Source organism: Centroberyx gerrardi, chromosome 24 (assembly GCF_048128805.1).
Source record: "Centroberyx gerrardi isolate f3 chromosome 24, fCenGer3.hap1.cur.20231027, whole genome shotgun sequence".
Taxonomy (NCBI): domain Eukaryota; kingdom Metazoa; phylum Chordata; class Actinopteri; order Beryciformes; family Berycidae; genus Centroberyx; species Centroberyx gerrardi.
Window position 1 is genome coordinate 16,694,239 of NC_136020.1, and position 22,500 is coordinate 16,716,738.

Consider the following 22,500-nt stretch of genomic DNA (forward strand, 5'->3'; position numbering starts at 1 on the left):
GAGTAAATAGAGAAAATACGGTGAGTAACTAATACTGGCATCGGAAAACAACTCGTAGATGGTATCCATTTGAAGACGAAGGGCGAGCTCCAAATGGGCCCGGGCCTCATATTGGGTCTAAAACGGGAAGACGATAAAATATTCCTAAGAGCTGATGGCTGACGTCTCGCTAATGTCCCCTTCAGGTATTACATCAGCTCCGCTCTGACTAATGCAAGCTGGTAAACAAAGCTTGAACCGTGAAGAGTTCAGTTGGCTGGCTAGTGTCTTTATTGTATGTTTTAATGGATTATGTTTTCATCAGAATCAGAATCAGAAATACTTTATTGATCCCCGAGGGGAAATTGGATTACGCTGCAGTTGCTCACATTCTAGAAGAGAAATATATATAAGCATAGAGACATTATAAGAAAAATAGAAATAAGAAAATAAGAAATATGTAAAATATGTGCATTATACTACAATATATAACAATAATAATATAGAAATAAGAGAAATAAGAAATATGTACAAATATGTGCATCATACTACAATATATACAACAGTGCAAATAATTAAATAATTACTGCACAGTTGAATTATTGCACAAAATTATTACCAGAATCAGTATTGCACAGTTTAAAATATAAATTATAAATTATGGGGTTATAAAGCTGCTGACAGGGGTGAAATAAGTCCAAGAGCCAGTCTATTGACTCAGAGTGTCTGACACTTCTGTCTGAAAAGTTTGATGGCCACAGGCAGGAATGACTTCCTGTGGCGCTCTGTGGTGCGTCTCGGTGGAATGAGTCTCGCACTGAATGTACTCCTGTGCTTGACCGGCACGTCATGGAGTGGGTGGGAGACATCGTCCAAGATGACACGTAACTTGGACAGCATCCTCCTCTCTGACACTGCCTCCAGGGAGTCCAGCTCCACCCCCACAACGCCACTGGCCTTGCGGATCAGTTTGTTGAGTCTGCTGGCGTCCGCTACCCTCAACCTGCTCCACCACAGACTCATAAAACATCCTCAGCATTGTCCGGCAGATGTTCATGTTGTTAGCTTTAGAAATACTAAAAGGTCATATACAAATTAATTAAAATTAAATTAAAATTGAAGACCTAAATCAAAGTCTACATGACTTGCGGGTTAATCAGTCAAGAAAAAAAACACCTAAAAATGAATTTAAGGCTCAAAAGGCATTTCTTAACTGTATAACTGATATTTCATAATATAATTTAAGACATTTTATAATACGTTTTCAGGATATGCAAACAATGACTGAGCCTGAATATGATCACTGGGGTAGGTAGTTCTGGTTGAACTTGCGGAATATAATATGTGCGAGAACACCATATGAGCATTTTGTGTGTGCGTGTATGTACACACACACACACACACACACACACACACATCTACACACACACACACCAAGTATTAGGTTTCCTTGAGGGGTCATTTCAGAGTGGCTACAGAATAGCTGAGGTGGCAAACTATCCAACAGATGGAGAGAGAGAGAGAGAGAGAGAGAGAGAGAGAGAGAGAGAGAGAGAGAGAGAGAGAGAGAGAGAGAGAGAGAGAGAGAGAGAGAGAGAGAGGAGAGAGAAAGAAAGAGGGAGAGCAGGGGAAAGAGAGAGAAAAGTCATTTAGCAATAAACAGCTCCAGTTGTCCTTCAGGCTCAGCAGAACTGAGCAGCGTGCGTTTTGTGTGTCTGTGTGTGTGTGTGTGTGTGTGTGTGTGTGTGTGTGTGTGTGTGTGTCCTCCTGAGTCCGTCAGTGGCTGGCAGGGTAGAAACCGCATCCTCTCCTCCCTTTCTCCGTCCCTCCCTTGGCTCTTAATGGATCTTCACCTCTTCTTCCCGTTCCTTCTCGTTTTCCCCATCAGTATTAAGCTTTTCGTTGTTTTTCTCTTTTCATCTCAATCACTCTTTTCCCCCTTTCGCTCCGCCCCTCCTCTACCATCCTCCTCCTTCCATTCTTCCCTTTTTTCCAGCCTTCCCCATTTGATTTTCTTCATCTTTCCTTCATCTCTCCTTCCTCCCCTCTATCTGAATCCCTCTCTGCCTGTCCTCCTTCCCTCATCCCTTTTTTTTTCTTTATTTTTGTTAATTTCATAACCTTACCTCTTCATGTATCATCACCCCCCCCCCCCCCAGTGAGTGTCTTAATGTGGTTAGGTGTTAAACGAGTGTGAGGGCCAGCACAACTAATTACATCTGCATTATTGAGGCTTCTCGCTTTAATCAACTGTCCTTCTCTCTCTCTAGCTTCCTCTTCCTCCCTTTCCACATTGTCTGTCTTTCTCATATTCCTCTTTCTCTCTCTCCGCCTTTCTCTATCTGTCTCTCTCTAACACTTTTCTCTGTTTTTCATTCTGACTCTCCCTTTTCTCTGTCTCTTTCTCCATCCCTCTCCCTTTTGCTATCTCTGTCTTTCTCAGTCTCTCTCTCTCTCCTTTCCTCTATCTGTGTGTGTGTGTGTGTGTGTGTGTGTGTGGGGGGGGGGGGGGTATAGGAAGGTTCATTAAAGAACATCAAAAGCCACTCCTGCTCATAGTTACTATACGCTTGTGTGTATTTGAGTTGGAGAAAAGAAAATAGATAAGCAATTTCCTCTTTGATATTCTGCTCATGTATTCTATGTGTGTGTGTGTGTGTGTGTGTGTATTTTTGGGTTGCTTCGAGAAAATATAAAGCACAGATGTGAGTGTGGATCAGGACAGGATTTGAAGACCTTTTACATTTGTGACACCCGCTGTCTAGTAGGCCTTTCCCGAGAAAAATCCTCTGCCAAACAAGAAGTGACGCATTTTCCGTTTCATGCAGAAGCAACAGCGGTTTGTTTGGAATCAACAGAAGAAGAACTGGGTAGTTAGCGTGAGCAGCCACAGCCACCGTGGCTGAACAGACAAAGAAAGCCACCTACAGAAACTCAATCTTCATCAACAGAAAATCCAAGTACAGTACTGGACACACTGTTTGATTGACAGGTGATCTCTGGGAAGTAGAGTGCAGAAACACGACAGCAATAATCGCTCAGCACCAAAGATGTCTCCCCTCATTTTTCCCTCTCCCTGTCTCTCTCCCTCCCTCTCTCCCTCCACTCCTATCATCTCTACAGCTCTACTTTTAATCCCTTTCCCCATCTCTCTCCCTCTTTCTTTCTTTCTACCTCCCTCCCTCCTTCTCCCCATTTCTCAATCTCTCTACCTCTCTCACTTCCCTCTCCTCAATTTGCATTCCACTCCATGTCTCTCCCTTTTTCTCTATCCTTCTCTCTTTCCCTCCTTGTCCCTGTCTTTCTCCCTCCCTCTGCTTCTATCTCTCTCTCTACCCTCTCCTCCCCCCTTACCTCTCCCTCTCCATTTTCTACCTCTTTCAACCTCTCTCCCTCCCTCTTTCTCTATCCGTCTCCGCCTCTATTTGTCATCCCTTTCTCTATCTCTCTCCCTTGTTGTGCCTCTCCTTCTTCCTCACTCCCTCTCTCTTTCTTTCTCTTGCTCTCCATTTCCCTCTCTTTGTCGGGCCGTTATGTTGGATCTTTGATCAGCTGAGGCAACAGGAGGAAATCTACTCCTTCATTATTCATCCGTTCTCCTCTTCTCCCACCATCTGTCCATTCGCCACAATTGACCCACCAAGTCAGTGGAACCGCCCTCGTTCACCCACATGAACAAACGGGGACACACACACACACACACACACACACACCATCTCTCTCCCGCTCTCTCTCTCAGCCTGGTGTATCAATAGAAACTCGCCTTCTCAGCTCACACACACACACACACCATCTCTCTCCCGCTCTCTCTCTCAGCCTGGTGTATCAATAGAAACTCGCCTTCTCAGCTCACTCTCTCTCTTTCTCTCCACCTTTTGCCTTCCCACCATCTCTACTTCTCCTTCTCTCTCTCCCTTTAACCCCTCCTCGTTCTCTCTCTCGCTCTCTCTCTCTCTTTCTCTCTCTCTCTGTCAGGTGAATCAATAGCTCCTCTTCTCCTCTCAGTCCGTTCTATTACAGACAACAATGGCTTCACACTGGAGAAAGATTGCCTCCTATTGTGGCACTGGATGTCTATCAGCAAAGGTGGACACAACGAGCACAACAAAGCAACGTGTGTGTGTGTGTGAGTGTGTGTGAGTATGTGACAGAGAGAGAGAGAGACAGAGAGAGACAGAGAGAGAGAGGACGAGAGCGAGTGCGAGAAAGAGAAAGAGAGAGATGACAGGTCAAGATAAAGGGTAGACAATAATGGACGTCCAGAGTCGTAGAGGAGACCGAAGGAGGACGGGGCAATGATCTGTCATCCTCTGATGTGTGTGTGTGTGTGTGTGTGAAAGAAGAAGAGACAGATAAAGTGAGAGAGAGATGACAGGTAGAGATAAGGTGCAGACAATAATGGCTGTTCCGAGCTACAGGAGGATAGGCCAGCTTTCTTTCTGTTGTCTTTTTCTATTGTGTGTGTGCGTGTGTGTGTCTGTGTGTGTGAACAATGCAAGAGTGACAAGTGCCAATGCGATGATTGAGTGCCTTGCAGAGAAATACAGTGGGGTGATATTAGTGCTAATAGTCGAATCGATGAGAAGAGAAGAGAAGAGAAGAGAAGAGAAGAGAAGAGAAGAGAAGAGAAGAGAAGAGAAGAGAAGGTACCGACGAGGATGAATCCATTATCACCTTATAATTATAGGAGAACAGCACTTTTGCTACCAGTGATTAAACCAGAAACCCTTTGATAACTAGATACCCCCCCTTCTCTACCAACCAGCCTCCCACCCAGTGTGATAGAAACTGCACACACTCCTTTTTCTTCTTCCATTAAACATGTCTCCATCCGTCCTGTGTGCGATTTACCAGTCTTAGCCTATATCCTCACCGCTTCCCCCTGGCAGCTGCTACTGCTTCCATCTCCACTGACCTGCATGTAAGCTAGCTAAGCTAACATGATGCCGCTTAATCTGTAAATGTGTGTGAAAGAGAGAGGGAGAGAGCAATGCAGAGGGAGGAGAGTGTGTACGTGCGAGAAAGCGAGCGAGAACCAGAGAGGGAGGTGTGTGTGTGTGTGTTGTGTGTGTGTTAAAAGCCTAGCTGTCCTAGAACGGTGGTGGCAGCCTTTAGCTCCATCTCTCTGAAGACCGTTGTGTTGCTGCTCTATCAAGGACAGCCATTGGCTAGTCTTCATTGGCAAGAGTGGCGCATGGAGCACACTACCCACAGGACTGGGACACACACACACAAACCGATATATATACATGCACGTACACACACGTATTTACAGAGCATACTGCCGATGCCATGCACCTCTGTTATGCAGACACACACACTTAACTGATGCATATGCCTGTAAACAAGTGCAAACACACATGTATTGCTTATAAAGCCGATAAGACAGATACAAACACACATACAAATATGTTGTCAGGCATCACACACCCACCCCCACCAGCTGGTAGATAACTGCTCCTCTGTGTGTGTGTGTGTGTGTGTGTGTGTGTGTGTGTGTAGAGTTGAGACAAGTGACAGCGCACAGTGGCGGTAGGGAAGCCTTAGGGAAACCAGAACAGGACATGGCGTCTGGTTTGGTCAGGGTACCGTCTGCTAGACGTCGGTCCTCGGACCCCTGCTACCACTCCAGGGAGGCCCCGTCTCTAACTGGCACCGTTGAAACAGACGGTTGCCTTGACGATGAGCAGAAACCCTCCGGTTGGCTAGTGCTTCAAAAGGAGGGGCTAGAGGCAGCTCAGTTGTGGAGCGGGAAGTGTGGGAGTTGCCTCTGACCATTTCATCCTTGTTCATTTCCCATTCATCTAGTTCTATTTATTTATTTTGTTGGTGACGTATCTGTAGAAGTTTGCCCACAAAGACAAGTCATCATCCGATAGTGGTTAGAGAAATGAGCTTGCGACAAAATAGTCGATGATTTGCGTCTTTGGAGTGTCTCAGTTTGAGTGACAGATGTATACGAGAGGGGATATCACTTCTCAAAAATGAAACTCCTGACTGTGCCAGTGTGTGTGTGTGTATATGTGTATGCTTGAGTCCACAGGCTATGTGTTCGCTATGTTTGTTTGTAAGTATGCAGGGTGCAAAATTACTAACCACCAAGCACCAAATGACGTAAAAATTTGGATAAATCAACAAAAGTCACCCACCACACTGGCCAGTAACTTTCAACTTTATTGGACAGCACAGTTGACACAGAGACAAGTAGATTTTTGAGAAGATAACATCAGAATGCCTCAGTTATATGCAGTCTTCGGTCTTTACCAGTTCTCCAGCTTTGTCCCTACCAACCACCATACACTCTCTGTTACCGTGACCCAATCAAATCAAAGCAAAACAATGGCTCTGTATCAAACAGGCTCCTGATAAATTGCATAAGTGAGTGAGAAAGTTTTAAATTAAAACTCTAAATCTGCGTTTTTCTCTTCATTGATTCTATACACAAAATAGCACTGAAACAAATGTACGAAAATGTTAAATGTGAAAAAATGCATATTAATTATTTTGTCCAGTAAAATTATTCTTGCTAGGTCAGTTTTTTAGTTTAAAAGCCCTTGGCAGGTGAGCCAAAAACTTCATTTTGGCACTGTGTGAATGTATGCATATGTGTATCCATCCCACTCTCAGCTACTGTAGCTGTACAGGAGAGTGAGTCTGAAGTCAAATTAAAAGCTCCTGAAAGCTGCCAACTGTGCACCTAATGGATAAAACCAACATTTCCCAAAAGGTTTGGATCACGTCGCACGGTAGTGTCTCAAACTATGGGTTGTGAACCAAAATGGGGTCAGAGGCCTTTTTTCTGGCGGGTCCCCATTTGTCAAGACTACTGGTGAAATATAATGAACTTGGATCCCAGGGTGAGATTAAATTTCTCAAACTTAGGTCCTGGGCTGGAAAAAAAATACATTAAGAACCCCTGCTGTAAAAGGCATATCTGCAGAATTAGCATAAAAGGCAAGTTTTCATCTGCTGCCTTTAAAACTGAGAGCCCTCGGGGGTGTGCTAACAGAATAATGGACTTTTTAAACTTTTTGACTTCATTTTCCTCTCCGTGGGCATAGCAGGTAAGACAAAGACTCACTGGCTGTGCACAGACAGCGCACGCTAGCTGCTGTTTAATAGGCATTTTGAGTACATCAGCTCTGAACACTTTCAGCAGTCTATACCAGTAAAGTGTGACAAAGACTAACCAACTGAGGCTTTGTCTGACTGTTTTACTAGAAATGTTAATGATTTATCATGGTTTGGGATTAATGTGATGTCTATAAATCTACAAGTATATAGTATTTAGTAGAGGAAGTTCCATTTAATTTCATTGAAATGGCAGATATGGATTTTAACAAGTGAAATTAGGCGAAATAGCCACAGGCGCTCTCCGATTTAGTACAGGACTAATTGGCTGTTGGAGAGAAAGGGATAACATTAGGGGCAACTTAACAGACTTGTATATTAAACATGTGAATCTACCTATCCCTATAATATGCATGTACTTTTTTGGTTTTATTTTAGTTTTTTCCACATTTAACTGACACTCAGATAGAGAATTAGGAGTGAGCACGTAGGGGTTCAGAGTCTCGCGCAAAGGCACTTCAATGGGACACATGGCTGTATTTTGGTGATATGTGGAGTACCCATTCAAGCATGGCCCATGTTTTCCTTTCCAGCCCATTGCTCAGGTAGTCGAGCCATGTTTGTTGACCGTGCTAGAACTAGCTGCTGTTACTGTAGGCTGCCTCTCTGATGTGTAAATGGGCTGTGGAAGGGCGTGTACTCTCTCTCTGTTGCTGTTGTTTTGACATACACACACACACACACACACACACACACACACACTCAATGTCTAAGGGGTTATGTTAGGACAGAGAGAGTGGCTGTCTTCACTCATTTATCCCAGACACTGAGGTGATGGTGGGACTGTGTGCGAATGATTATGATTTTGTGTGTGTGTGCGTGTGCGTGTGTGTGTTTGCGTGTGTGTGTGTGTGAGTGGTCCCAATTGACCATGGTAGCATCCCCAGTAAACAAATGGATGTCAGCCCAGACAACAGCTCTTCTTCCAACACGCACATACACACACATGGGAAAAAAAGCTGCTCTCTCAGTCCCCAGCCATTAAGACACTGTTTTGAAAATAAGAGTTGGTGTGTTTAGCCAGAGCTGTCTTCTTTTGCTAAATCATCTATATGTACAGTACAGATGTAACAGGTGTTATTATATTATTAATTTATTTTATTTATATTTTACCTGTTTTATCTTTCTTCATTTCTTTCTTTTAAATATGTCATGTATTTTTGTGTTTTATGTGAAGCACATTGAATTTGCCTTGTGTATGAAATGTGCTATATAAATAAAGTTGGCCTTGCTTTCTCATGCTCATTGGAATGAGGATGGTGTACTTGGAGCTATAACTAGTTAGCATGCAGTTACACATACATGCAGTTACCTCCTACAGTGGAAATGGAGATTACTGAGATTGAGCTAACGGCACCTGTTTTTAGATAAGGTCACAGAGATGTCCAGTTACAATTTCTGAATTTAGTAAGTATATATTATCATGCATAATTAGACATTGCTCTCGCTTTACAGAACAAGTGCCATAACCAAAGAACCCGTATTTAACCAGCCAAGCTGACTACCTTATTGCACACACACTCCCACCTGGGAGCTATCCAGCACAAACACAGAAAACAGTCTCCTACTGTTGGATTTTCAGTGCCTTGCTCAAGGATACACCAACTGTAGTTCATGGAGGAATGACAGAATGAGTCTCGTCCAATTCCTCTGCCCAAAATTTCCACGCCAAGTTGTGGTTTGCGAACAAGCGACCTTCCAGAAAATCATTTGCTTCCTTAACTGATGGGCCTCAGTTAAACCCATTCAAAATATTTCATAGTAATGGGTCCAAAATAGACATCAATGTGGCACCAATTCCAGAAAAATGTACTTCCTGGATATATGAGGTGCTCAAAAGACAGACTCTTGCTTCCTTTCTATCTAACTCGCCGCTCCCTCTCTCCCTTTTTCTCTAACCCTCTACCTCACACCCGCCCTATCTCTCGCTCCCTAACTGCCCCCCTCAGTTAAGTGTAATAGTGTATAGTGGATGTGAGAGGGGTCGAGACGAGGTCAGAGCAGGGATCACCAACTAATTACGGTGCTGAGGCACTCAGCCTTCGTCGGATTGTTTAGAAAGCATTAGAGGGAAGCATGGGCTTCCCTGGTGCACCGCACATAATTAGTCTGGAGCCAAGGTCACTAACACACACAAGCATGGGCACAACATAGACACACAAACACGTATACACAAGCACACATATGCACAAATACACACACACACACATAATTCATCTCTCTTGCTTCTTGCTTTCTATCTTTCTCTCTCTAAGGGGCACCAAGGCACAGCGTCTATTTTTTTTTTTAAATAATAAGACTCTCCAAGGGTGTCTGTGTGTGTGTGTGTGTGTGTGTGTGTGTGTGTGTGTGTGTGTGTGTGTGTGTGTGTGTGTGTGTGTGTCTGGATGTGAGCCTTTTTTGCACAATACAGGATTCTTGATATTAATTAGCCACTGCTTTTATTTTAATTTAACTATATATTCTGACCATTTCCCCCCCTGAAACATTAGTTTCCATTGACTATGCAACCAAGAGCATGTTGGCTGATCAATACATTTGAAAACAGACTGATAAGGTCGTATGTCTCAAGGTTTTGATCAGCATTATTACTATGTGTGATTTCACATTCAGGTCACCGACCCTACTGAGGTGACTTGGCTTGTACTTACTATAGTGTGCCAGACAACAGTGTGGACAGTAACTGTGTTGACACATGGTCACACAGACATCCAGTGACACCAGGGCCATACCTATCAGCACCATACAGACTTTTGACATCAATACTGATTTTACAGCATCAAAAGATATAGAAAGGTATTCAAACGTTTCAAAATTAGAAGTTTTCTACTGGTTCACAGCCATTTTTATTGCACAGTCTGACTACTTAGAAAGCAGATGGCATATACAAATGTTGCAGAGAAACTCTATTGCATAATGACGCGCTTTCATCCAACACAGAAAGGTATTGTAAAAGCAAATCATTTTAGAGTGAAGACCAAATTTAGCATCGGGAGCATCAGAAATATCGGAAGCAGTATTGGTAAGGGAAAAACTCCCACCAGCCCAAATAGACGAAATTACAGTCGACAGATGGCTCATCCATTACCGTCAAGAGTGAGGTGGATAGAGAGAACTGGTAGGCAGGGGGGTTTGGGAAAAAGAGAATGAATGAGACAAAGCAGAATGAAGTTTGGTGTCACGGTCTGTATGCAATTGATGTCCAGACACTCAAGCCTGCTTCAGAATACTCAACAAGATAAACACCTCACACAGACACACACAGAAAAACAACAGTTTCACACACATAACTCGCACAGTTAGAGAAGTACTGTAGGCTTGTCAATGAAAGGGGAATCCCAAACCAGCTGGGAAGACCTGGGTGGGGGAAAAAAAAAAAGACGGTGCCCTCCCTGAAAAACTACCACTGATGTGCCCTTGAGCGAAGGCACTGAAACCGCCAACTGATCGAGTGAAGCTGCTTAGTGGTCAAAAGTAGAAGGCTGTGGTTGTACTGGGAAGCTCTCAGGTGTGAATGTGTAAAACAAGATGAATGTGAGGGAGGTCAGTGCTAGAAAAATGTTCAAACAACGTTCCCCGGATAAATGGGAAGGAAAAAGGCTCCAAACACACACACAAAAAATACACACACTTAAGACAATTTCCTGTGTGGCGAAGATACAACCAATGTTGTTTCTATGCATCAAAAACTCCACTTTTGTCCTAATGGAATAGTAGGGATGTTTGGCACATGACCATGATTAAATTTATGGCATAAAAGCACCATTAAATATTTGGCAATGACTGAACATTATTAAATATTTGGCATTAAAGGCCTTATTAAATATTTGGCATTATGGCATTTTCCTTGTCCAGCGGCATTAAACCGTCACTCTCCGTCGCCTACACAACCCTCAGAAAGTGAAACAAACAAAATTCCAAGCAAGCTTATAAGTGCAGATAAACACTCACACACACTTACTTTACAAGCACTTATGACACGTAAACATCCGCTTGTAACCATGGCTGTTTGGCCTTGTGGCAGAAGGAAAAGTAAGTGCATTAAAGCTCTGTGTGTGAGTTTGTGTATATCTTACAGCCTCTGCATGTTAGTCTATGTGTGTGTGTGTGTGTGCATGTGTTTGTCCGTTCGGTTGGGCATGCACATGTATACACCTTTCCGCCTGTCTGTGTTAACCTTAATGTGTGTGTGCTTGCATGTGTTTATGACTGCGGTATGAGGTTAGAGTTAGCAATCATGTATGTGTGCCACTATGTGTTTATGTGTATGTGTGTGTGTGTGTGTGTGACTGTTCTTCGTATACCATGAGTTACATGGCTAATTAGAAAGGAATCAGCAGTCGAGCTAAAGTTAAGGCAGTAGGGAGAGGAACACTTATCTACTAGACCAGACCAGACCAGAGGAGACTGGACGCATACTAAACAAAGCTAGCAGAGATAGAGAGAGAGAGAGAGAGAGAGAGAGAGAGAGAGAGAGCATGAAAGAGTGTGAAGGAGTGAAAGAGAAGGACAGGGAGACAGACCAAATATGAGAGAGAGAGAGAGAGAGAGAGAGAGAGAGAGATACCACCTGGGTGACTGTGACTCTGATGACACTGCCTTGTGAAGCCAAAGCAAGACACCTGTAGGTAGGTGTGTGTGTGTGTGTGTGTGTGTGAGTGAGTGAGTGAGAGAGAGAGAGAGAGAGAGAGAGAATTTGTGTGTGTGTGTGTGTGCACGCATGTCCCTACACATAAAGGTGGAGTGAGGCATCTGTGATCATAAATCAATTAGACAGAGAAAGTTACAGTTAAAGTTAAAGTGAGAGTGACAATTTTGATATGTAAGCATACAGAAGAGTGTGTGTGTATGTGTGTGTTAAGAGAGAGATTAGTGATTGAAATTGAGAAAGAATGTATGAAAGTATGTGTGTGTGTATTTCGATCACACAATGTGCTCTTAGAAAGGATGGAGCAAAACCCTGTGACTATTCAACATATACACACAAACACACACACACACACACACACACACACACACACACACACACACACACACACGCTTACCTGGATGCCATCCAGCAGTTTGCTCATGCACCAGAAGCTGTCGGCCTCAATGTTCCTCAGAGCCTCTTCCTGGAGACTGGACACGTCAAAGTTTTCCACCTCCTCCTCTACAGAGAGAAAGAGAGAGAGAGAGAGAATGAGAGATGTGATGGAGAGAGGGAAAGAGAGAGGGTGAGGGGGGAAAAGAAAGAGCAAGATGGGGGGATAAAAGCAAGCGGGAGGGCAAGAGAAATGGAGCGAGAAAGGGGAATAGAGAGGGAGTGAAAGAAAGAAAGAGGAAGTGGAGAGGAGAGAGAGAGAGAGAAAGGAGAGAAAGGTCGTGAGCAATTCAAGTCTACCAGCACAGCGGGGCTCCGTCACGAGCCCATCACTCTGACAGAGGGAGCAAGAAAGGAATAGGGAGGGAAGGAGGGAGGACAAAACGAAATGGGGGGAGAGGGAGGAGGGGAATAGGTAAGGGAGTGCGGTGTGAAAGTGAAGTAGGGAGAAAGAAAGAAAAGGGAGAGAAAATGGGAGAGAGATGCAGGGTGATATGGGGAATGAGGGAAGTGTGGTGGTTGAGTGTGTGGGAAGGAAGAAAAGAAGGAGGTAATAGACTAGCAGACCGGCAGAATGATCAACAACCTTTTGTTCAGTCATGGCCCCCTTTGAACATTTTGATCATAATACTTTGACAATAAATACATTTCATATATTTCCAAAGTAAGAAAAACAAGAGAAAGGATGCATTTTAAGTTCAATCTGAGCCATTTCAGCTCGTTCATGTTTTCAACCGGTGGGGTGCAGAAGTTGGGAAGAAAGGTGAGGTAAAGATGGAGGTAAAGAGGTGGTGGAAGAGAAGATGGGAGAGACGGCTGAGTGATACAGAAAGTAAGAAGGATGGAAGGATGGAGGTAGAGAGCCAGTGAGACTCTTGACTAGGCTGTTATATAGACTGTCTGTAGAAAAATATAACAGAATTAGGTGTGGACGTATCCCAAAACGCTGCAATATGAATTTCCCAGCAGTGAGCGCATCGAGTCGCCAGTCATCTCCAGAGGGCGACTTCAACTCTGGGTGTCATCTGATGTCATTAATGGCAGCAGTGTGTGACGGACTGCAGGGGCTTTGACGGGCGTTTGACAAGCCACTGACAGGCAGTGGAGAGGAGATGGGACGAGACTGATTAACAATGATCTAGCGAGAGAGAGAGAGAGAGAAAGAGAGACAGAAAGAAAGAGACACAGAAAGAAAGGGAGAGAGAGTGTGTGTGTGTGTGTGTGTGTGTGTGTGTGTGTGTGTGTGTGCGTGTGTGTGTATCTGTGGTCATATTACCAAAATTTTGACTCTGGTATATGTATGTGTGCATTTGTGTGCATTGCTAGTGCTTTACACGAGCACACAGACACAAACACACACACACACACGCACACGCACACACAGGACCTGGCAGCTCTGCTTGGTATCCTTGGCAACCCCAGTGGAATGTTGTCAAGGTTGTAGTGAGCATGCTCAGTCTGACAGACAGACAGCCGGGGAGCTGGCACTGGGCCACGACTACAAAGCCACTAACAACTAGCCTGTGTGTGCGCGTGTGTGTCTGTGTGTATATGTGTGTGTGTGTGTGTGTGTGTCTATGAATCCTCATTCAACAACCTGTCCAGGCTCTCTCATCACTGTCTTGTCTGGCAGAAGTCAGGTAAGGACGGATAGAAAACAGAAACAGAAGTAGAGACAGAAACATTTGCTCAGGCTTGCATTGTGATCGGAAGTCAGCATAGTCCAATCCAGCCACAATGTGAATACAAGAAGTGTGTGAAGATGGAGAGGGTGAGCGGAAAATATAACACAGCCACAGCAGATGCATAACAGCCACTATTAGTATGATCACACAGCAATGTAGTCTAATAAAATGCATTTTTTAGAAAATCTCAAAAAATAAATAAATCACATTGCAATGAAGACTTGTAGCTGGGGGAATATTTCTCCCCAGCTACAACTGAGGCCACAGTAGAAGTCAGCTACAATCAACTACATCCAAATGTTACTGTTGGAGCAGCTTTTACAGCAGTGTTATTCTTGCAGACAGAGAGGAGGCCACCATCTGACCAATCTGGAGTCAGTATTTGATTTGATTGCTCCACTGTAGTGATGTAGAAGACAATGAGGCTACATGAATACAGTCTTCTCCCTGGGATGCAGTAGCTGTGGTCATCACTGATGGCTCCAAATTGATAGTTTAAATGATTAATTGTAAACTGGCTGCCCAGCAAGTCACATGGTGTTGTTGCTGATTAACAAGATGGTGAAATGCCACTGTTGCGATGTTTTGGGAGACCCGGAGTATCCCAAAGTCTCCAATCAGTGTTTGTCGTGGCTAAAGCCTCGCTGTCGGGCCCGGTTCCAAACCTAGACCCTGACTCTACAGCAGATTAGAAGGGACAGCTTCCAAGTGTCCAGGGGTTGTACTGAAATTGGGCATAGCTCATCACAATAACAAGGACACAGACGAGGATGGGCTATGAGGAGGAGAGACTGAGGCTCCGTAATGGGACCGACTGTATTCACTACGCCTGGCCTGGAACACATGGCAACAGTGACCCCTGTGATTGCTGGAGGAACTGACACTACCACCAATACCCTGATATGGATGAATGCTTAGAAAAACAAAACAGTCAAAACTCAGGTCGTTACTCATTCTCATGGCCAAGTAGTCCAGACGGATCTTTCTGCTCACCGCTTAAAGGATAAAAGACTGTTGATTTAACAGCTGGTAGTCGCTCTCTGTGATTTCACTTAAGTCCCCATGACCCAGTTGGCCCACCTTCAAACCAGGAGTCTCTTGGTAACCACTTAAACTAAAAAAGGCACCATTAGGCCCACTTTCAAAATAAGACTCTTAGCTTTAACCTCAACAGGGCCCTTGCTTCAAGTAGGCTTGCATTCAAAATCAGAACCTGGTGATTAATTGAAAAAACTGAACCAACTTCCACAGTAGGAATTCCTTCAAGAGTCTCTTGATGATTAGCTTTGGATTCCTGCCTCCACAATATCAAACAGTTGATAATATATCCATGTCTCAGTAGACAAAATCTAGGCAATCTAGGCAATTTCCAAAACTAAGTTCATGCTTCAGTGAGCCTGACATCAAAATAAGAGTCTCAGTGGCCTTAGTTCCTTGGTAGGTGTGCCTCCAAAATATTCTCTTGACAAATAATATTCTCAGGTTCTTGATGTTCAGGGGTAGAAAAGAATGTTAGTGCTAGTGTCAGTTGTTAGAGCAAGCAGCTCTGACACAAGCTCTCCTTGTGTCACTGTGGGAGCGAGAGCCCTCGTTTGATACCTCCAACACTCTCACACACTCTCACACACACACGCACGCACACACACACACAAACATGCGCATCTGTACACAAACACACACAGAGACACACATGCCTCTAAAGACAGCCATTTTGTGATAAAATTGGCAGAAGAGCTGAGGATACAGAGACACAGCATAGGCTTGGTAGCACAGCCGAGGAGCATCACATGCATACACACACACACACACACACACACACACACACACACAGAAACACATCTGAAGACATTTGATTAAAAGTATTAACAGTATGGAAACGTATATTTCTGCAATGTTTGGAAATTATTTTCTGTCAAATCTTCACTGCCAGTCTCTAGGTGAGTTTTGTACTAAAATGTGTTTACACTGCCAAAAGAATGAGCTGACACAATGAAATGAAACATTAATTTTCAGAAATGTTTCATAATGTAAACAAACACAGTGCGGGTGGGGGTGTCCATGGAGAGCACAATGTGGTGCATGTACACACACATACATGCCCATACAAAAACTAGGACTAAAACAAGGTAACAGTAAGAAAACTGGATCTTTGGGCGACAAAAATGCCATAACAGACCTCACCAAGCGAAAAGGGACCCCAAAACCCAAAAATAAGTACAGAGGACAGTGTTTAATCTATGAATTTATCTAAACCCTCTTTCTCTCACAACCCAAATCTTTCCAGTCCTCCCTTTGCCTTCTCCCCATTCTCCTGACATAGTTTCTGCTCTACCACTTCATGTATCCTTTCCTCATTCATCTACCCTTCCTCCCTCTCTTCTCCCTCAGCTTTCTTCTGAAAGTCTCTTGATCTCTCCTCTGGTCCATCCTTCATTCATTATATTCCTCCTCTTCTCTCCCTCCTCCCTTTCTCCATCTCCTTTCCGTTCTCTGATACAGTCATTTGACATCTCTTCTGTTGGTATTAGTATCCTTCCCCTAGCTGCCCTCCTGCTCTCTTCCTCCTACCTCTCCTCTCTTCCTATTGGCCGCTGAGCCAGTTTCCTGCCAGCCCCCGGGGCTCATTTCCTGTTTGTCCTGGCGCAGGGGGCAACTTGTCCAGAGAGACCAACTGCTCGGTCGCTGCCAGCTGTGAGCACTTGGCACAGCTTGGTATGGAGAGCCGGGTTACACCTCCGGAGACTAAGTGCGGCCACATACACACAAACACACACACACACAGATGGGGACACACACACACACACACACATACACAAACACACTCACGCCAGTGCTGCCATCTGCCCTCTACGACTGTGGGCCACACGGTAATGTGATGTAAGATGATGAACGAGCTAGTTTAGCCTGATGTAATCATAAAGCGTGTGTGGTTGTGTGTGTCTCTGTGTGCGTGTGTGTGGGTGTGTGTGTATAGATAGCAATTGGCAATAAAAACAGACCCGTTTGACAACCTTCTGTTGGTTTAGATTAATCACGAGCAAACCTGAGTTGCCGACCGCCAGAGACCACGCTATTGGTTTTAACAAGATTTCCACATCCAAAGCTCATAAGATCACACGAAGTAGCGCACTCATTATTTATAATTTACAGTGGCGGTTAGGTTAAATCTAATGAATCTAATGACTTACAATCTGGATGCTCAATCCAAACATGTCACGATCCAGTTTCCACCTTCGAAATGACACCCGGGTGATACCGCCCAAGGCTTGATTCTTAAAAATGAGACACACAAGCCAGTTTCGCGTCAGACATGTGATACTTCCACCCCCCACCCCCGTCCCAGGTTTCTGCAACAGCAAATGTGATTTCCCCACCGAGGCCCAATTAGTGTGATAACACTGGTGTTAATGAGAGCTGAACATTTTCCAGAGAGGTGGCATTCATACTGTTGGATAATTAAGAAGGGAGTCAACCTGGCAAACCTGGTGCCACCAACACATTGAGAGCACACACACATACGCACACGCACACACTCTGACAGAAGAGCTCAGAGTGTATGAGAGTAAAATAACAGTAGTGTGCAAGACAAGATGTGAAGATATGAAAATAGACAGCTGGAGGTGAAGGTAGGCAGGTGTGTGTGTGTGAGAGAGACAAAGCAACAGAAGGAAAAAAAAGTTCAAATGAGGGGGGTTAGGGTTAGAAAAGAAAGAGTAACAGAGAACAAGTTTTTTGCCGGCATGGGTTTTCGTGTGAACACCTTTTGCTATTTCTCTTGAAACATGACTGAGTTCCATGAAGCTTAGGGTTCATGAAACGCAAAAACTCATTCAAAGTCCACTGTGTAGCTTAAAAAAAAGCATGTGTGTCAATGGGGAAACCCTCCACTGTCTTCATTTGCTGGTTGTTGGGAGTTACAAGGTTTTTCTTCCCAACGCACTGCTATGCTTACTCCCTCATCAAAGCATTGAACCACAGCCCAACCACTGATAAGGAATGCTTCAGGCCATACAATCTCCACAATCACTCCAACAATGCTCTCATCTCCCACTATCTACACCATAAGCCGTGCGTCCATACATCAAACAGCAGGGCTCCCAGCAGTTGGCAACATAATGTAAGTCCTCGACATCAAATGGAACACAGCTATTAATACCATATCTGCCCATTTGCAGACGTACTGATCCACTCGCCCCGAGGCATGATGGCGTCATGTACAAGAAAACGAAAAGTGTTTAATGTTGAGTACGGCCACTACCAATGCATTAACTGCTACTACTTCTGCCAATATCCCCATTCACACAAAAGGTGCCCCCCCTCTCCCATGCTGGCCTGCGGCACATGTTTGTACGTCTGTGTGAGTGTGTGAGCGTGTGGAAGTGTGACATATGTGTTTCAACGTGTGCCTAGCTAGCAACATAGCTGGGCCCCACACTCACGTAACCATGGCAATGCCAGAGAGAAGCAACATTGCCTGGGATGAGGTTTGTGTTTTCCTTGGCTGCTTCCCACAGTGATGCGAGACGGGGATCGATGGCACAAAACCTGGTAGGAGCAACAGTAGGGTTTTTGGTAGCTCTCACTATTTACATCTACTGTAAAGGGCGCCCACATATGACTAGTGGATTGCACTGCACTCATCACTAAGCAGGGCGCACGCAGGCTTGCCGATATATCATGGCATGGTAGCAGGAAGGCAGCGGATATAAAAACAATAGGTGATGCCAACTTGGTCTCTTCAAAGAACGTGGTCTCTTCTAAGAACTTGGTCTCTTCTAAGCCACTGGTCGCAGTTTGTGTTTCATACGTGCAAAGTACCTGAGCTTAGATCAAAATAAAGCCTTGGAAATTGCTCTTATTATTCGACACAGAAGATGGAGGGGAGCCAGTCGACCAAGCAGGGTTTGGGTGCGTGTGACTTTGACCAGACGAGTTTCTCCTCCATCTGTAAATCTGACTGGAAGCGCTTTGAAAAGTCAGCTGCATGGTGGGAATTTTGAGCAGAGAGCGACACCAGGAGTATCATCGCTGCTTCTGAGGCGGGCGCCACCGCTCTCTCCACAGGAAAACAATGGGTCTGTCAGTGCAAACTGATTTTGCTGTCGATCATTTGTGCCAGCCTTAAGAAATATGACCATTCGTGCTCAGAGATAGTCAAGTAGTTAAGCGGCCCCTGTGGTCGAGGGTTGAATCCCACCAGAGCTTCCTCTCCTGCATCTCCCCTACTCTGGCTCCATTTCTACTGTCTAAATAAAAAAAGAACAAAAATACCAAAAGTGAGAGGACTTTCTACTTTCTTTAAAACAAATGAAGTGCGTGTGTGTACATCCATAGTATGCCATGAGTATGTGTATGTATGCAGTGTCCACTAGAAACTGTCTCTTCACAGAACTGTCATCTCTTCAGCACATTTTTAGCGCTTTAAGTGCCGAATGCTAGAAGTTAAAACTTTCACATTTTAGCAAAAGAGGACCAGACTTCAAATGGGTTTTCAATGGTCACTTAGCAAGAACAACCAGCACTTGTCCAAGCATATGGTTGGGACTTATAGCTAAAAATGAGATGCTAAAAGTGGACACTGAGGCTAAGGTATGTGTGTTTCTAAGTGTATATGCATAGATGGAGGGTTAGGGTTAGGGTTAGGGGAAGAATACAATCACATAGTCATCACTTCTTTATATGGGCTGCCTCCTTTACCAAAAAAACAAACAAACAAAAAAAATAATCACTTAAGATGTCTCTCCTGTCGAGTTGAGGCTTGCTAAATCGGCCGTCCTAATGCACCACACATATTTAGGAGTTGAAGGAAAGTTTCCGGAGATGTAAGTGAAGGATCAGTCCATTAAGTCATTAGTGTGTGTAATCTGCAGGCTTAGTAAGGGAAAAAAAACATTAGGCACACAGTAATAAGCAGACATTATGAACGGCAGCACACACAATTAAAACGCACTAGCAGTGGAAACACAGAGTGGCGGCGAGACGGCTCAAGAAGTAATCGTTTGTTGCTGCGTATGAATTATTTGCGTGGATGGGTGTGTGGCTGCCAATTTTTTTGGTGTGCGTATGTGTGTGTCGGTGTGTGTAGGGATGTGTGTTCCTTTGCGTGCGCATATGTGTGTCTGTGTGTGTATATGTATGTGTATGTATGGATGTATGTGTCTAATACCTGCGTGCGTGCGTAATATGCGTGCACATGTGCGCTCATGTTTGTGTGTGAGAGTGTGTACATGTACATGTGTCTATTTCTATATATATATGTGTGTGTGGACATGATGCAACTGAAAGAACCACACACCACCACCATCACAGCAGCACGGTAAGATGACTGTTTCAATTGCCTCCAATTGCATCAGGTCAAGCGGAACGCGTCTTGCTGGTGACAGAATGATAAAACAGATTTTTTTTTTTTTTCCAATCACACGGCCGACAGAGAGAACGAACAATAGAGAGAGACTCAGCGAGATCTGAAGCTTCTCGACAAGGAGAGCTTCAATTTATGGCTTTTTATAGTCGAGTAATTAACTTAATCTAAAAATATTCAATAACCCCCGCGATTATTCACAGAAGATAAATCACTTTTTGACAGGACTATTTCTCTGAATCATTTCTGAGCTCTATTGCTTTTTATCAGGAGCGATGAGAAAATCTCTGGTAATACTGGGAAATAAGATCTGGCCGGATGCAGATGAAAGCACAGCTATTGATTCTCAGCCCCTATCTGTCCTATTTCAAGCACTGACAATGGTCTGTGATTTCACTGGCCATGTCCACACCACAGGGCCAAACAAGGGGTTTACAACACAAAATTAAAAACAACTACAAATTCCTTACAGTCCCACAGTGACAGGATAGAAACAGAGGAGAAGGCAAACACCATATAAGGAGATTTTCACCATTGACACCAATATTAACAATATATTTCTGTCTCTTCCAAGTGAACATCATAACTTTGCTTGTATAACTGACGACATAAACAACATCTTCAGCTTCTGAGGTGAAACTCCACAATTTCTTTGTAGCAATTACGTACAGTTCATTCGCAGTATGCAAATAGAAGTGTGGGAGGTGAAAATTCACAGGTAAGGTGAGAAGATTCATAGTTTAATGTACGCAATAATACAATTTTTACTTCCTTTTATAGATTTTTTTTCAAGAGCTGTAATTGGCAAGGAAGTTTGACAGTGCACAAGTATGTGAAGTTTCTCACACTTTGCCTCTTGAAGATCACAGCACTGTAGTAAAAAGAAAAAGCCTGTTCATTTATATATACACAATACAAATGTCTCTCTTAGCAATGAGATGCAAAAGAGCAAGGCAGTCAGCAGGACCTCAACATCTCTTCACACTTAAATCAGAACAACAGAACTCCCCATCTTCTATTCAATGGTCTGAAAACTGAACAATATGTCCTCTCTATTCACTCTAATTGCAAACAAAGGTCCCTTCTATTTTTCTCTAGCTCTTATTCTGCTTCTTTTCTTGGCACTACACTCTTACATGATCATTATCATACTATGTCTCTGACCCTTGATTTCCGAAGTGAAGTTTATTCTACTGCTGCACTCACTGCAAGCTGATTAGGATAGGAGCTCCAGCTAAATTCCTTAAATGTAAGATGTAAATGTATCCCATCTGCCTTCCAACCCCCTAAACCCCTTCTAGCTTAAGTTGGTTTGGATTTTGTTGTTTGCATCAGCTAAGCAATATGTTGTTTGTTTCATGGCTTTATCTTGCACAGTTGAAAAGACATCTTGGTAGACAGACACATGGAAACAAACGATCAATCAGACATGATGAACACAATCCATCGCCTTTTATAGGGGATGGAGTCACATGTTTGGTATGAGTTAAAAATCCAGCAGCCTTGACAATATATAGGGATGAAAACCAAACTACTATTATCTATAGAATCAGAGAACCAAACAGTTAACATACTCATGAAGCTGGACAAATGAGGATACCAAGTGAAAGCTCTTCTGAGAGAGAGAAAGAGAGGGAGAAAGAATAAAAAGGAAAAGCAAAAGAGAACAGATAAGTACAGAACAGATCGTGGGAGAGAGAAGTAGAGAGGCAGACACGCAGAGAGAGGGGGTGATAGGCAGAGAGACTGAGGGTCAAAACACAAAAGGCTAATTCAATTTCTCCAGTCCAAATGCCATTACTTAACCCCGACAATATGGTGGCTGTGTCCTAAATCAAAAAGAGTAGTGGAGACCAAGAGAAAGCTGAGGGAGAGGCGAGAGAGAGAGAAAGAGAGTATAAGAGAACAGAAAACTGAAGACGAATCTCAAAAACAAAATGTCTGCGGGGAAACACTGACACCAACATCAAGTCAGTAAACTCACCAGAGGATTAAAGTGGGAGAAATTAGAGAAAGCTAAAGGAGATAAGAAACACAGAAGGCGAAAAGAAGACTGTGTTCCTGCTGGATGTCAGCAGCTGTGCTCGGGCAATCACTTAGCAGCTCATTAGGACTAATAAGAGCCGTTAATCAGAGAGAGACTTAGAATGGGAGGCTGGACCGACATTGGCCAGGCTGTAGGGGAGAAGGAAGCCGATATTAGTTAACCACCTACTGGCCAAGATACACTCCACAGACTGCTCAGTCCATAGATAGATGAA

General features: G+C 43.8%; 1 protein-coding gene across 2 annotated transcripts in view; it reads right to left on the minus strand.

The window, feature by feature from the left end:
- Positions 1 to 22,500, minus strand: part of tbc1d22a (TBC1 domain family, member 22a) — a 127,870-nt gene that overhangs the window by 51,205 nt on the left and 54,165 nt on the right. For both annotated transcript variants that reach the window (XM_078282084.1, XM_078282085.1), the window contains exon 10: positions 12,156 to 12,262. In XM_078282084.1, coding sequence (XP_078138210.1) covers positions 12,156 to 12,262 — 107 coding nt within the window. The remainder of the gene's footprint in view (positions 1 to 12,155; positions 12,263 to 22,500) is intronic.